At 45.6% G+C, this 17757-nt stretch overlaps 1 protein-coding gene across 2 annotated transcripts in view; it reads right to left on the reverse strand.

Annotated features, from left to right (window-relative positions):
* Positions 1-17757, reverse strand: part of LOC119185401 (diacylglycerol kinase delta) — a 184901-nt gene that overhangs the window by 30860 nt on the left and 136284 nt on the right. For both annotated transcript variants that reach the window (XM_037434436.2, XM_075892061.1), the window contains exons 21-26: positions 17037-17195; positions 16249-16294; positions 14221-14334; positions 13380-13514; positions 10496-10650; positions 9853-9967 (exon numbers count right to left, since the gene is read on the reverse strand). In XM_037434436.2, coding sequence (XP_037290333.2) covers positions 9853-9967; positions 10496-10650; positions 13380-13514; positions 14221-14334; positions 16249-16294; positions 17037-17195 — 724 coding nt within the window. The remainder of the gene's footprint in view (positions 1-9852; positions 9968-10495; positions 10651-13379; positions 13515-14220; positions 14335-16248; positions 16295-17036; positions 17196-17757) is intronic.

Consider the following 17757-nt stretch of genomic DNA (forward strand, 5'->3'; position numbering starts at 1 on the left):
TATTGTGTAAAACACAGAAAAACGGGCCCTTAAGTATACACTTCTTTCCTTATTTCATTAACGAGGGTCTCGTACTGGCTGACTTAGTGTCTTTAGGATGTGTACGAGGGACTATGGTCAGCTGCCCACTCGTAATAAGTTCACGTGCTACGTGACGCCAAATAGGCTCAAAAGAGTGTGCTACACTCGCCGCCATGGCTACTGGTGGCGCTGACTGACACTCCCATGTTTAATTCACATATAAACCCAATAATGTGGCTGGGGAGACAGCTGTCGTGGTAGCTCAGAGGTAGAGCATCGAACGCGTCATTCGAAGGTCGCAGGTTCGGATCCTGCCCACGGCAAGTTATCTTTTCACCCACTTTTCTTTATATTTACATTACAATTCGGTCTAATATCTTCCCCTGTACTTTCCTTCGCAGTATTGTCTGTTAGATCTTAATATATATATATATATATATATATATATATATATATATATATACATACATACATACATATTGTCATGACCAAGAAAGACGCTGGCACTTCAGCGCGCGGGTAGCTAGAGCAAAGAAGAGAAGAACGAAGTGAGAATAAGAACAGCTGGCCCAGGATCGGGTGTTGTCTCTTGTTCTCTGTCTCGCTCATCACAATGGCGCAGTCGACGAAGAAGAAGTCTTACGTCCCGGCTTCGTCATCCAGGACAGCTGCGATAAGCGCTGCTTGAGGACGGCGTCAAGGCCTCCTTGGCAGCTGGTCACCTGCCGCCACTGCCACCACTGTTCAGGGACGGCATGAAGGCCTCCTCGGTGGCTGCAGTACACGTTACTGGTACCATTTCACAATGAACGCCGTCCACGCGTCCTTAGCTATGGATTCTGCCGTCAGCGCAAGCCGACAAGTGAACCCTCTGCGGGAAGCCACCGGTACGTGTCTTCGTGGTTCGTCGGCAGTGCGAGCTTCTCCATCAAGGAACGCCGTTCACGCTTCCTTAGTGATGGATTCCCACCCGCCGCTTCAGCCGCCCTTCAGACCACCTGTGGATGGCGTCCAGGCCTCCCCTGTGGTTCTAGGACATGACCTGATTGAAACCCTGCCACCGTTTCACGGCAGGGATCCACACCAGCTCTTGTCCCTTGGGAATGCCACTCACGTTTCCCATGGCCTACATTCCCGTTGCGGTACTCTTACAACAAACGAGCCGCCACGGAACGCCGTCCAGGCTTCCCTGCTCGTCGACCACACCGGGGTGAGTGCTGCAATTGCTACTTACTCAAAGACCACGATCACTGACTCTTCGGGCTTAATGCCCGACAGCACCGCGGACCTGCGGTGTACGACTGCGCTAATCCGCGTCGAGACTAACGAACTGACAGCGTTGATCGTCGAGCGAGCTCCTACAATGTTGCCAGCATTGTGTGACATTAACACAGCGTTGGATGTAGCTGCCTCATACGACCTTGAGGCAAGCACACTGGAGCAACGCAGGCAGCTTCTGTTTTTTGTCATCGAGCTCTCACACCAGCTCGACTGCTTCGCGTCGGTGATCTCTGCGTTGCTACCTGCCACCTCACAATCACCAGCCGTCTGCGAACTACCGGAATTCCACGGGGTTCGGAACCCCGTGGAATTGCGGAACCCCGCGCGCGGCCTGGACAGAGAATCAGAAATGGTATGTGGCCATAGACCTTCTTCGGGAAGGTGCAGCGGCGTGGCACCGGTATGAAAGCTGGAAGCAGCAGTCATGGGCGGAGTGGAGCTGCAAGCTCATAGCTGCTTTCGGTCGTAATCCTTACCACATCCCCACCACCACCCCGTCCAACCTGGCCGGTATCGAGGAGAAGGCTCCAGAGGTTTTGCACCTCGAGGCTGCAGCTGTGCGCTGCAGCTTACCACACGAGAAGTTAGACAGTTTGTCGATACCCGAAGCAAGTTCACTGCGTCCAGAGGCCACTACCGAAGTCCGACCTCTTGAAGGGCGTTGCTCCAACGAAAAAGCCACAGAGAATCATCTTGACTGTGCTGCATTGCCCTTCACCGACGCAACGCCATTCGCACACCGAGCTGAAGTGGAGCAACACCTCGAAGGTTCCTCAGAGCCCTCCAGCCGCCCGGCAGTAAGCTTCTCCACCTGCCCTACGAATGACGTCAGACGCAGGTGCGACACGCCACTACTGCTCTCAGTACTCGCGCCGGTACGCGATGCCATCATGTCAGTGGAAGAGGCTGATACCAGCCCTCATACAGCTCAGTTAGAGAAGCCAGCCTCAATATCACCTTTACTGAGGAAAGTGGAGACACCAGCATCGCCTATGCTTGAACCGCCTACGGTGATGGCGCCGGTAGAGCCCAAGGTACCCAGCGCGTCTTTTGGGATACTCTTTCGGCTACCCTCGTCCGGAGTGCAACGTCAGCCGCTGATTTTGCGGCCTGTCCGAAGCGCGCTGTCAGGCGCATGTTTAGCTGCTTCTCACAGAGAGTCTCTGCATGGCCGAGACCGACCACAACGATGCAGCCAGTCTCGACTCCCCGATAGACTTGTGGAAGACTGGCAACCAGTTTCAGCGTGGCCAAGGCCGTCCTCCGAGATGCAGCTGCTATATCGACCACCAGATCTACCTTTGGCAGATACCGGGACCATATCGCGGCCGAGAGCGTCGGCCGCAACGGGGCAGCCAGCGCCGGCCACCTGAGTCCGCAGCACTTTTTCAAGGGACATCGTCGCGCGCAAAAGAGCGACCAGCTCGAGGCAGCCAGTGCCGTCCACCAGAGACGCTTCCCCCAGACCGTCGCTCCATGTTGCATTGTGGTCCGGGCTGACCAGCACGATGCAGCCAAGCCCGCCCACCAGAAACTTTGCCGCCAGCTTCGTGCGCGCGCAGTCATGGCCGAGTGTCATGACCAAGAAAGACGCTGGCGCTTCAGCGCGCGGGTAGCTAGAGCAAAGAAGAGAAGAACGAAGTGAGAATAAGAACAGCTGGCCCAGGGTCGGGTGTTGTCTCTTGTTCTCTGTCTCGCTCATCACAATATATATATATATATATATATATATATATATATATATATATATATATATATATATATATATATATATATATATATATATATATATATATATATATATATATATATATATATATATATATATATATATATATATATATATATATGTATATATGTATATATATATATATGCCGAGCACAAAATGACATGACGGAGGCCGATCGCATCTGACATTTACTGAAAGGTATCAACTCTGTCGCCTTCAATGCTCTCGTGATTCAGAATCCGACTACCGTCCGGGACGTCATCACTACATGCCAACGCCTGGACGCGCTTCATTCCACGCGCCTTCCACACGCCTCCTGTGACGCTCACTTTACCAAAGAGCATGAATTGCGGGCCCTTATCCGCACAATTGTCAGAGAAGAACTTCACGGCCTTATTCCAGGCAACTCTACCGTTGCGTCTGTCCACACACCTCCTTCCAACTTGCGAGAGATAATCAAGGACGAACTGGCATCAATGACAAGCACTGCACATGCCACGTCTCCTGTGCGCTTCCCAGTGCCTTTGTACACAGAAGTTGCATCGCGGACCCCTGCACCAGTTCCAACCGTGCCTGCGGACGTCGGATGCGACCATGTGGCTGCGATGACAACGCAAGCGCCAAGGCCACGCCACTATTCTACATGGCGTCCTCCCCGTCCCATCTGCTTCTACTGTGGCATAAGGGGTCATATATCCCGTTTCTGCCGCCGCCGTCAGCAGGATGAACGACGTGGTTACTCAGCTTACGAGAGAGATTTTTCCCCGAGACCCGATGAATACGATCCCGCACCGTATCCATCCACCTTCCGTCAGTCGCCCTCCCCTCCAGGGTCTCATGCTGGGCCTCATCCTTCTCATTCACCTCGCCACCGTTCTCCGTCACCATTTCGGCGTACGTCATCACCCTTGCGTCCCGCTCCGATCTCTCGGGACTCGGAAAACTAGAAGGTACAGTTTTTGGAGGGGAAACTGCTTGTCATCGGAACGCTACAACTCCTCCGTCTCGTCCAGCTAACTTACTGCCTGTTTCTGTGGAAGGTGCTTTTGTTGACGCCCTTATATACACTGGAGCCGCAATTTCGGTAATTGATTGTGAATTGTGTTTTCGCCTGCGTAAAGTGCAAACTCCTTATGCCGGTCCCATGTTATGCGGTGCTAATGACAGTCCGATTCGCCCGACCGGGTTATGCACTGCTCGTATTCTCATCGATGGAATCCGTCATCACATACAATTGGCTGTGCTGTCTTCGTGCGCTCATCAGATAATCTTAGGCTGGGATTTGTCAGCGGCGTCTGCTGTAATTTCGTGTGGTCGGCCCCTCATTCGTATTACGGACACTGAGCTTTCTTCTGCTGCCGACCTTTCGTCGCCCAACCTTGTGACAGCTGCGGATTTCCTCCTGCCTCCCGGATGAGAACGTGTCCTTACGATCAAGTCACGAGACATTCTAGATGGTGACGCTGTGGTTGCTCCTTGCCAGCGCTGCATTTTTCGAGGGATCAGCATCGCATCTTGTTTAGTGCGGTTCTGCCATGGTTATGCAAGCATCATGGCCTGCAACACGACGCCAGAACCACTTCTTTTGCCTGAGGGGACCACTGTTGCCAGCATTACCGAAGAAGCACCGCTTTGTGTCGTCACTGGTTCATCTGCTTCGTCATACTCAAAGTGTACGCCAGTGGAAGATGCATTTCCTGCTCTCAAGGCCACTTTGTGTGAACATCTCAACCCAACGCAAACTGATGCCTTGCTAGCGTTATTAATGAAGCACAAAACTTGCTTTGACGTTTGTTCCGAAGGTCTGGGTCAAACAACAGTGACCGCCCATCGTATCGACACCGACGGATTCCGTGTGATTCGCCGCCGCCCTTACCGTGTGTCAGCTTCTGAGCGCAAGCTTATAGAAGAACAAGTCAACGACATGCTCGCGCGCAACGTCATCAGGCCTTCGACAAGCCCATGGTCTTCTCCTGTCGTACTAGTGAAAAAAAAGGATGGCTCGGTACGGTTTTGCATTGATTACAGATCACTCAACAAAATCACTCGTAAGGACGTCTACCCAATGCCTCGCATTGACGACGCTCTTGATACTTTACAAGGTGCCGAGTACTTTTCAAGTATCGACTTGCGCTCCAGTTATTGGCAGATTCCAATGCACGAGTCTGATAAAGAGAAGACTGCATTTGCTACGCCAGATGGGCTCTTTGAATTCAATGTAATGCCTTTCGGCCTGTGCAATGCCCCAGCCACATTCGAACGGATGATAGACACGGTACTTCGGGGATTAAAATGGAAGACCTGCCTTTGCTACCTGGACGACATTGTCATTTTTTCGTCGAGCTTCTCACAGCACCTGGAACGGCTAGACGAAGTCCTCACGTGTTTAGCTAAGGCCGGAATCCATCTCAACACTAAGAAGTGTTGGTTTGCCAGTCACAGCATCAAGGTATTAGGTCACGTCGTCAGTAAACATGGCGTTGAGCCCGATCCCGACAAGGTTGCCGCGGTACTGCACTTTCCTACACCAACCACACAGAAAGACCTCCGGAGCTTCCTTGGCTTAGCGTCGTATTTTCGCCGCTTTGTACGTGATTTTGCTACTATTGCGGCTCCTCTGCACAAACTTCTCTTTCATCTCTTTCATCTCTTTCAAGCTCTTTCATCTGGTGCTACCTCTGAAGTAGCCGATTTTTTCCTTCGCGCCATTATTTTCCGACATGGCGCACCGCGTGTGCTCCTTAGTGACCGTGGCAAGACATTTCTTTCACATGTCCTTGCTGAAGTCTTACAGGCCTCTAACACCATCCACAAGACCACATCAGCGTATCACCCAGAAACTAATGGTCTGACTGAGCGTTTTCACCGAACTTTGTCCGACATGATCTCTATGTACGTGCAACTAGATCACAAAAACTGGGGCACAATACTTCCTTTTGTCACGTTCACATATAACACTGCCATACAGCGTACGACGAATTTCAGCCCTTTTTTCTCATGTATGGCCGTGTACCGACTTTTGTTCTGGACACCACCTTTTTTTCCACATCTTCCAATCCATCTTCATCTCTCCCGGAAGAGTTCGCCGCTCGCGTCGCCCACTGCCGTGAAATCGCCCGCGCCAACACTGCTACCATTCAGGACAAAAGAAAAATCGACATTGATGCGAAGCGTCGAGTTTTTGTGTTCCGCCCAGGCAACGAAGTCCTTTTGTGGACACCTGTTCGTGTACCTGGGCTCTGCGAAAAATTCCTTCACCGGTATCTCGGTCCATACACCGTCCTGGAACGAACATCTGAAGTCAACTATCGCGTTGCTCCTGTCAACGCGGCTTCTGATCGTCGTCGCCGCCACACCGAGATCGCCCACGTCTCTCGACTGAAACGATATATTCGGTGTCCCAACCCTTTCTAACTTGCTGCCCTCTTTCGCGAAGGGGGGAAAATAGTGTGAGCGCTGACTATGTACTTCATCTTCATCTGTATGACCAAACCATTGTAGTGATCATCATCGTATGTCACGCGGGCTGGCTCTCTGGCTCGTGCGGCTGGATTAAAAAAGGATAACCTGGTTGCTGCCGTACCGGACGTGGTCTCATAAGATATCATCATCATCATCATCAGCCTGTCTACGTCCACTGCAGGACAAAGGCCTCTCCCATGTTCCGCCAGTTAACCCGGTCCTGTGCTTGCTGTTGCCAATTTATACCCGCAAACTTCTTAATCTCATCTGCCCACCTAACCTTCTGTCTTCCCCTACCCCGCTTCCCTTCTCTGGGAATCCAATTGGTGACCCTTAATGACCAGCGGTTATCCTGTCTATGTGCTACATGCCCGGCCCATGTCCATTTCCTCTTCTTTATTGCAGCTATGATATCCTTAACTCCCGTTTGTCCCCTAATCCACTCTGCTCTCTTCTTGTCTCTTAAGGTTACACCTACCATTTTTCTTTCCATTGCTCGCTGCATCGTCCTCAATTTAAGTTGAACCCTCTTTGTGAGTCTCCAGGTTTCTGCTCCGTAGCTAAGTACCGGCAAGATACAGCTGTTATATACCTTCCTCTTGAGGGACAGTGGCAATCTACTTGTCATAATTTGAGAGTGCCTGCCGAATGTGCTATATATATATATATATATATATATATATATATATATATATATATATATATATATATATATTCCTGCTCATGGCTGGTTATTTTTTCACCCACTTTTCTTTCTTCTTATTTACATTACATTTGTTCTAATAACTTCCCCTATACATTCCTTGGTATTATTGTTTGTTAGGTCTCATTAATATTGTGCAAAACACGGAAAAAACGAGCCCTTAGGCATACACCTCTTTCCCTTACACACACACACACACACACACACACACACACACACAGATATATATATATATATATATATATATATATATATATATATATATATATATATATATAAGGCTTGTGCAAACTTTAGGTTTGAAGCGAATAGTGATTTTGATAGAATAATTTCGAATCGACTTTGAATCGTACGTATGACATATAAAAAAAAGAAAGGGAATGTTTATAACTAACCTGCACAATATTTCTTTTGAATTAAAATAGGGGCTCTATGCAAATGCCTTTTTTTTTTTCGTTCAAAGGAAGTCGAAACAAACTTGAGTAGTAGTTTTGGTAGGATGCGAGTGATAACCAGTAAGATACTTAACATTTTAAAATTTATTATACTTGGAGCATATAAGCCATCATAACAAGCTTAACAAAATGAAGAATTGATTTGAGGGTAACATGTTCCTTTAAAGAAGCCCTGCAACACTTTTTCAAGTAGCCATGGATCCAGTAAACATGCTTGTTGCCTCACAAATTTACCGCCACAAACTTTCTAGAATCAGTTCAGTACGAGCGAAGTTCTGAAAATTTGCTGCACATTGCAATTGCATTCTCTCTTCTTGTCCCAATGAAATCGCTAGAAGTTAAGCAGAGAGGAATGACATGGTGAAAGAAAATATGACACATGCACCTCCTGACCTTGAGCACCTTCTTTTTTTCTTCGAATACGCGGATTTTCAGTGCGATCGGGCACGTACTCGTGAACAAGCGGCGGCCTTCCACGGTGGCCCTGGTAACGATGAGCGCGCCATGCTCAAATTAGACAGTGGCTGCGACCGGAGTCGTATATTCCTTCTTGGCTGTGACAATTGATTTTTGAGCTTGTAGTGTCATTTGCCGAGGAAAGAAAGCAATTTTTAGCTTTGAAAATTTATTGTGAATTACAGGCTGCATGCTGCGCTGTAGTATTTGCCTCACATGTTCTCGGTAGCCTCGACTACCGATCGGCAGCGTTTCGTGACCACGTTCAGTAAGTGTTGCAGGGCCCCTTTAAATTTGAAGAGGGGCTTCGTGGCAAAGCAAATCTCCCTTTGATAGGTGTTTTAATGGCTTCTCACACCTACACTGTAGTGAAACCACCTTTACAAGCAATCACATGCAGATTAATACACATTAATTCGTTCATTGCGAATACTTCGAAAAATATTCAATAATTTAAATTCAAATCGAAGCAAATTCCAATACTGAATTATTCATTCGAATATTCGAAGTATTCGAATATTCGCACACGCCTATATATATATATATATATATATATATATATATATATATATATATATATATATATATATATATATATATATGAGATCTAACCGACAATAAGGCCAAGGAATGTATAGGGGAAGTTATTAGACCCAATTGTAATGTGAAGAAAGAAAAGTGGGTGAAAAAATAACTTGCCGTGAGCAGAAACCGACACGGCAAGTTATCTTTTTATCCACTTTTCTTTCTTCACATTCACACTACAATTGGGCCTAATAACTTCCCCTATACATTCCTTGGCATTATTGTCTATTAGATCTCATTATTACTATGTCAGAACACGGAAAAACGTGTTCTTAACCTTAAATATACACTTGTTTCCCTTATATATATGTATGTATGTATGTATGTATGTATGTATATGTGCGTGTGTATGTGTGTATGTGTGTGTGTGCATTCGTAGCATGCGTAGTGTGCATCCATATATCTTCATTGAATATCAATTACTGCCAACAAGAAGAAGCGAGTGTTCGGTAGTGCATGACCTTATTCATAACAAACTTCATAACATGAATTGCGAACGAAAAGAAAGGAGTACTCCTATTACAATCAAAACTATGATTTGCCTTATCTCAAGATACACTGGCCCAGGCATAGCACTGTACTGTAATCAAGTGAACAGCATGCATATTGGGCTTTTGACGGGGCAATGAAACTTATAATTTGATATATGTAATCAGCAGCACATGTCACAGTGTATAGTTACCTCGAAAACTGTTAAAGCCTAGCCTAGCAGTGCAGCAACACAGCACAAAAGTGCTAGCACCTTTCAGAGAGGCCTGCCGCACATGAGCAGTTGCCTTCTTCAACATTGGGCTCGCTGGGCCGGTTCTTGAACTTGAGGTCAATCTGATGCGGTTCGCCGAAGAGGCTCAATGTTTGCGTGCACAGTGCTACTATTTCCACTGTTTGGCGAGTAAAATCCTTTATACCGATGAGAATAAGGCCATCTGCGGCCAGCTACGATTCGCCTTCTACAAAGCAACGCAATCCGACACCACAATAAAAAAAACTTCAGCACAGCGCCAAGTGAAAGTGCCATGTTGGCAGCCATCTGTGTTTTTCGACCAGTGTTGCCAGCACACGGAGTGTTTTCTGGAGTTGCCAATACAACGTACAATTATATAACTTATGTGATACTAAAGTACTAACTTTTTTAACAAATAAAAACAGGCTCACTCACATTTTCTACCAAGTGACCTCCAGGGAAGACGTGGTCGATCGCACAGGAAGTTTGAGAAGCGGCCAAGAACAGCTCGTGTTCTACAACAGCATTTGTAGCTGATGCAGTCTTGATTCTGAATATAGGAAGAAAAAAAGTGCCGAGAACTCAAAGTTTGAATTCCTATGCTAGGGTAAGCATCCTAAAAGAAAGAGATGAAAGATGCCTAAACAGCAGAGGGCTTCTACATATAGACACCTCATTTATGAAACGAGTAGAGTGTTTACATTTGTGGATTACATTTTGCAGATGATACTGCAGCCACAGAACTTTCTAGCACATACTTAAGCTAATTCTTACTTCCAAAAGGACATCCTTTTTGGCAAGTTGGTGCTTGCATTAGTAGACTTGGCTCTTTGCAGAAAAATGTATTTTGCGCCACTGTCAAGTGTACTCAAGTACCTCTTGCTTCTCGTAATGACAGTGGAGACTGCAACAATTGCGGCAATGTAGTGTGTTTTGTCATCCCATCCAGGTGGCACACCAGTTTGCTGTATGTACTTTGTAAATTTGCTAATGAGCGTGTACATGAAACTGCCATGATTGAAGAACTCTGGAAGTGCGCAATGGCGCCAACTCAAGATGAGCAAGGAGAGGCACCCACGTTCGAACGAGGCTGGAGACGGCCTCAATGAAAGCGGTGAGCTGCTGCACCTCCTCCTCAGTCAAGGAGCCTCTGTGATGATAGTGGTGATGGCCGTGACGTCCCGTCTGAAAATGCCTTGGTCGCTCCTGCCACAGCTTCATGCTCGCATCACACTGTCAACACAAGGACAACCATGGTGACTCCCTTCGGACGTGATGAGTCATACACCGACACATCACACCAGATCAAGCTACATCTGTGCATGCTTCGAGTCTATCCAAATTTATTACAATGATACAAAATTTTCCCTACTTTGTATAGGCATAATTGTCGGTGGTGTCGTGACTCGCCACCAATGTGGTTGCAGTAAAAGGCCGAACGAGCTCCACTAGGTACTTACAAAACAGGTACAGAATAGAAACATTTTTTGAGCAATGGGAGGCACTCTTTGCTAGCACGGACCCGGTGGTGCAACTAACGCTTCTCGACCACGCCCGCCTGGCAGCACAAGCCAGTGGAGACCTTAAAATAGGACCCCACTCATCTAGCTCTTAAGCCCCCTCCCTTTCCCTGAATAAAAGGTATTCTCAACTAATTTAGACATGCTGTGATGTCTGTACATATAAAGACACACATCCAACTCTTGAGAGTGAAACGATATATGCTCTAATGAGCCAAGTCTTGCTGGTTTTTATTTGAAATCGGTGATTTCATCCCCTTTGACATGAATATACAGTCGAGCCCGTTTATAACGAACCTGAGCGTGACGCGGCATCTGTTCGCTGTATCCCGAAGTTCCTAGTAAATGAAAAGCAGCTTTTAAAAAAGTTGCGAGTGAAAACACAAATTTTTTTGCCCCAGAAAGTCCATGATGCACATGTTTCGAAGAGAAGAAACGATAAGGGTGGTCTCGAGTTCATTTAAAACGGCAGGGTGCTCGTTCACCGTGGCCCGTGACATAAGCTGCATGAGGCACTAGCTCCAAAGTTTCGTCGTTCTCGCAATCCGATTTATCCAAATCACTCTTGCCACGTACTTCATTCACAATGCTCCAATCTGTGCACAGTTCCGCAGTTTCGGCATCATCACCGGCCGCAATTAAACCATCGCAACAGATGTCCCACCCGCTCTCCCAAGTTGGAGTTGACAACTTGACAAATCGCCGCCGCAGTGGTCCTGTTTGGAAGCTTCAGGCTGAACATCGGGCTCGACGTCGACGAAGTCGGCCTCGCGAAAACAGTCTTGCGCGCATGTAGCCATCACCGCCGCCCACGAAATATTCACCATCTCTACAGCTGAATACCGAGATGCCTGAAGCGGCAAGTTGGCTGCCAGGTGATTAACAGCTATGAGCAAGCGCTCTGCAATGCAGCACCTAAAGCGAGGATTACGCTCAAGCCAAGTGGTAACACTTTTGACATTTTGTTGAGCGGCAGGAAAAAGCGTGCTAGTCCTCCCTTCGGCCATCATGACCACACACACACGCCAAGAGCGAGCAAGACACGCACACGCGACACACATGCTTGAACGCGTGGAACACATCTGGGCCCATTTCCAGTCAGAAAACGAAACTAATTCGAGCCAGCATGGCGGGCGTCGTGGAGCGGTGGAAACGGGCGGAGGAGTTGTGATCAAGAGAGGAGAGCAGACTTGCGAGCATGCTTGCGAGAGAAGGGCAAGGAGTTGCGATAAAGAGAGGAGAGGATGCACCGGGAGGGCGACCTTGAAAACCAAAACACATGGGAATGAGTAAGGAGGCAGATAGGGTAGCTTGCTTGAAAGGTCCGCGAAACTCGCACATACAAAAACTTGAAAGAGTGTCTGCGCACACAGAAGTCCAAGCATGGCCGCCTAGATCGGTGCCACGGTGGTGTCCGAAGAATCGGAGGCCGTGGTCAAAAAATCATTTTGTTGCGCCGGCGGGTTTGTGTGGCCTCACGAAATTCTATATTTCGTGATTCGTTCCGCGCAAATTAACAACCGTTTTCACGCTTCCGCACGCGCGCGGAAGGCATGCTCAGCCGAGTTCGAAGTGAGCGAGAAGAAGTCCTAAACATGTAACGAATCACAGATCATCAGAGTCGGTGGGGTAGCGTACGCGCGTGCACTAGACGCAGACAATCGGATACAGTCGGTGGCTGACGATGTTGGCGAATGGTCTGGTCACTCCAGGCCGGCGATGCTAGCGACACTACCAGCGATCAAAAACAGGGTAGATGGCTGACTGGTCTTCGAAAGATTGGTGGCAGTGTGAAAACACGGGCCTAGTCTGGCGATGCGGGGTGCTCAGAGTAGTGGGGGGACAAAGGACGGAGGGGTGGGTAAAGAAAAGCAGTCGGGGCATGGAGGAAGAAAACAGCTTTTTTTCTTCCATGGGTCGGGGAGAGCGGCAACTAGAGGGTCGCGAAGGCAGGGTCGGCGTTCAACAATAAAAATGTATGGGCACCTCGCCGATGCTTCATCGGTGGTCGAAAGTGGCTTCCCGGGAAGTCGGCAGACCACTGACTCCGTTCGCTGTAACCGATCAGCTGTGCTCGGAGACGTTCGCTGTAAGTGCGATTTTGTGCCATTGAACCAATGTATATTTTTACGATCATGCGAATATTGTTTGTTTTAAGCAAAAGTTCGTTTTAAATGGGGTCGTTATATGTGGGCTCGACTGTATCAACAACTATACAGTCGGGTATTACTAAAGGTTGTGGGTCGCAAAAAGTGCTAGCAAGCTCAAAGCAATGGCAAAGGCAGAATTAGTTATCGTAAAAAAGATCAAGGCTAAAGAGGTAAAAAAAGAGCCTATGTGTGTTCTAGCTCACATTTAATGGGAGGTTCATTGATGTAAAAATATTATATACAGGTAAAAAATAGCATCTACATGGCATATACAAGTAAAATGCAAGCATACCCTGTTTCGGCACAGGATTTGGGTGCGGTTCTTGTGCACTATACATATGTAACCTGGAGGCTGCACCCAAGCCTCACCGTCTACTTGAACAGGCACTCCTTCATCCCCAGTCACTGTGATGCGCACTGACCGGCACTGTGAACAATAGGAATTGTTCCACGTTATGTAATTAATTTGCAAAAAGGTAATACATCACAAGCAATACAAATTAACAATATTTAACTTGGAACTTGTTAGTAGCTTACAACTGCTTAGTACCTTGAGCTGAATTGTGGCAATAACATACAGAATATGTACTAGACCTTTTTTTTTTGACATTAATAAAAGAAGGTGAGTGGTTGTAATGAAAGGATATAAAAAGTGCACAAGACTGACATTGAGTGTTGCAAACAGTCATCCGCTCTAAAAGCATTTTAGTTGTTACCTTGAAGTCGCAGAACATGCACTAATGATCCCAATCCACACAATACTCGGCACCAAGGCTCCATTTAGTTAGACTGGCAATTTTAGCCTATGCAGAGCTTTGCTTTCACACATTTTAGAACTTTAGAGGAGAAAAACTGTTTGTGAATTTCGAAGTAAGAGAAACCGCTACATATTAATGAGGCATCTTCAAATGTGCAACTTGAGATTAATTTCAAGCATCCCAGGATTCATTCAAAATGCATTAAAGTCAAAGCTCACGGAAATTTCGAGCACATCAAATGCGACTGCTGAGGCAGGAATCGAATGTCTCGTAGCAGCGCAACACCATAAATACCCCAAATGGGAGTGCGCACGAAGAAAATATTCATAACGAGAGAGTTTGTGTTTAAAAGGGAGGAAAGTTGGCCGTAAGGACCTGGGCAATTCTGTGGTGCTGCAAGTTGATGACTCTGGATGCTGCCATTTGTACGGTACCAAAGACGGCAACCACCTCCAGTATCTTGTCATCTATGGCCGGCGCATAAAAGACCTGCACAGGAGCAACAAGCAAACGCTCCAGCTGTTCTTTCCAATGCAACACATCTTTATTGACGAAAATCACAAGAATATTATATAGCACACCCTTCTATAATTCACAATAGAGAGAGTGCAGCATAGATAAATCCAGTTTTTTATGATTATGCCAGTTCATTACAGAGATGTTATCTTGATCGACATCTAGATAAACCCACACTGAGGGCCTAATCACACCAGACAATGCTTTAGACTAGAATTCGAGGACTTGCTGATCACTTGAGGCCCCGTGCAAGGATATCCCATGCCCCATGACGCCCTCTGGCAAAAACAGCGCTCCACACTCTCTGTTTAGGCTATCAGCAGCACCGGCTAATGTGCCCAGGCCATCCCTGGGTATGTTAGCAATGGGTACATGGCTACGTCTTAGGGTACATTAGGTATGCGGGAAGAAATACCCCATGAAGAGCAAAAGGAAGTGCCTTCCGTCTTAGCTCAATCGATAGAGCATTGAACGTGGAACTTAATAGTTGCAAGTTGAAATCCAAGTGATAGAAAGGGTGATTTTTCATCCTCTTCAATCAATTTCAACTTATGTCACAACTAGTGCGCTACAGTTAAAGACAACAATTTACATCCCATATGTTTTCCCTGGCCAAACTGCCTGTTTAATTCACTTGGCTGCCTTTATTTCTTATCTGGACACACAGCCCAAACTGAATGATTGCTATATTACTCAGCTATTATGTGCACTATAAAAAATTTGACCCCCGGATTTCTAGCAGTGCGATTACGTACAGAATCCAAACTATGTTCGTAGGACTTATAAACAAGCTGCAATCACAGCTGGCATAATTACCATCATGACGCAAGACATTTACAGACCTGTTTTTGCAAAGAATGGCAATGACAAAATGTTAGACCGAGTTCTTGTTTACAAAAGTTATGATGGAGACAATAAGTCATTTTTCTTCTAAACTAGCAGTTGCAAAGTTTCGTTGCATGTTTCTCTAATTCCTAGGAATTTAATGTCTTACAGAAAGAATTGGCCACATTGACATTTGTAATTGATTGTCTGAAAAACATGGAATATGTGAGACTGCACAAGGAACTGCCTGCACACGGCAGTTTATTTGAGAAGGGTCTTCAGGCAGTTGCGAGTACTACTGCCCCCGCTACGCACATATGGGTGTGTGTGTTCAATGTGAAGTGCATGACAAATTTTTTTTCCAGGAAGATTGGCTTCATACAGAACCCAAACTTTTATATCCACCAAGAGCCAGAAGTTTTACTTTAAGCCAGAAATACTTTCATATGACTATATACAGTGCACTAGTGTGCATACAGCTGATGATAAAACTGAAAAAATTTCCATTCTGGCCTATGTTTAGCCGCCAAGTGAACACCAGAGTGGCTGCTGTAAAAACACACAATGTGCACTTTTATGTTCACCACACGAAAACATAAGGACCGCACTGTGGCAGGGAACCTACATATGCTTGTAAAATATTTGGTGGACACAAGCTTTGCAGTTCAATTAAAGCTTTCATTTTTCAGGTGATTTGTTTCGTACTTCATACGCATAGAACCTAGATGCTTGTTTGATTAAGTAGTATGTTATAATGATATGTTTTAATTCATGATGCGACAATCTATGAAGCAATAACCTAGGAAGTTCTGATTTGCAAATGTCTTTCTTAGTATACAGTTATATGTGGCTCTGCTAGCACTAACTAATAAATGACATGTCATTCTGAATTCAAGAATTTACAATTGCCATTTTCTTGCAGCAACAAAATGCTAAATACACTTTAAATTCTAAAACTCAAATATTTTATTTTTATTTTTAACAGAGCCTGCATTGTATACTCTTCTTTATAATGCGGGGGCAGCTACAGCGCATAAACAAAAATGACAAAAATATATTCACATCATCCTCTTTGCTTCCACCCCAGAAATTGGAGCCTCCTCCATAACTGCAAAGGAAAAAAAAATACACAATATGCTAAATTAGCAACCACTGCCGTGACTGCCTGCGGCATTTTAACTGAACAAAAAGAAAGAAAGACGAGGTTTGATGCCAGAAAAACTAGTTCTGTGCCGTTTGCGCAGCAAGTATGAATGCCATGCTGGTTCACCACATCTGTCCACTAACTGCGAAATATGCCATATGAGCAGGCAAGAAATGGGACGCACGTTACAATCCTCTTTCAATTTGATGGCATATAGCAAGATCAGATGCTGACAGCCCAGCACAATTGTTTTCACTGGAAAATACAGTAATGCTCTGAACTGGCACTGGATAGTACTTCATTAAGTGAGTGACAGTGCCTTGATTTTGTTTAGGTTATCACGCCCTCTCTACATTTTGTCTACAGATAAGTGTCAACCTAATTTTGAGGCCTTTTGCTGCAATCAAAGTAATCTATAATTTTCTATCATCAACTATACATTTATAAATGGCATAAGCATATTATTTTTGTCAAAAGGAGGCTATAATTTTTATCTCTAACAATGGTACTCAGCTATATACAGCATTTTAATTTGCAACCCAACATTAATTATTGCAGTCACCAGTACTACATAACTCGGTATTATTGCAACAGTATTCTACAGATGCTTTGATAAAATTCTTTATCAAAAGCCACTTCATACAATTGCTATGATCTGTGATTGAATATTGACCGTAGAGGGTAATCATTTTTGCAAGGCCCTTACCTGGGAATATTAAGCACCACAATGCCTTGGAGGGAAGGCAATGCTATGCGGTGTCCATCGCATTCCAGCTGCACCCTCTGCTCCAGATTCTTGTACGTACGTTGCAACAGCTCTTTGCCACCCAGAACACCGTACCACATTAAATTCTTGGTTCGAGACCTGCAGTACATACAGCACGTAGTAATCTCACAAACCAAAAATTTTGGACAAACTGTGCCAGCTCACAAAATATTTCTAACAGGATGACTAGGTGGGCTCGTGGTTTCATGTTCATAGAAAACATCAAGCATGAATAAAGGATCTGCTGTGCACATATGCCTTTCTTAGTCTTTTCATTTGTGGTCTAAGTTTCCTATGCATTTCTTTTTACTTTCATGATTAACTCACTGAAAAAAGAAATCATTCTCCACTGGAGCATAATTTCAATGCTAGATATTTGATGTGCCAGAACCATGATCTGATTATGAACAAAAAAAAAGAAAATTTTTTCCAATCGGTTTTTAATATGTTAGACAGGATAAAATTAATCAGACTGACAATTAGGCCAAGTGAATCATACTGCATGTTAATTGTTGTCTTTAACTGTAAAATAATAATTGTGATATACATTGAAATCAATTGTGGACGAAAAATGATCCTTTTCGCCAAAGGGATCTGAATGCACAACCTTCAAATAACGTGTTTGACGCCCTACTGGCATACTTAATGCCTAAGGTTAGAA

Source organism: Rhipicephalus microplus, chromosome 1, assembly GCF_043290135.1.
Source record: "Rhipicephalus microplus isolate Deutch F79 chromosome 1, USDA_Rmic, whole genome shotgun sequence".
NCBI classification, from domain to species: Eukaryota; Metazoa; Arthropoda; class Arachnida; order Ixodida; family Ixodidae; genus Rhipicephalus; species Rhipicephalus microplus.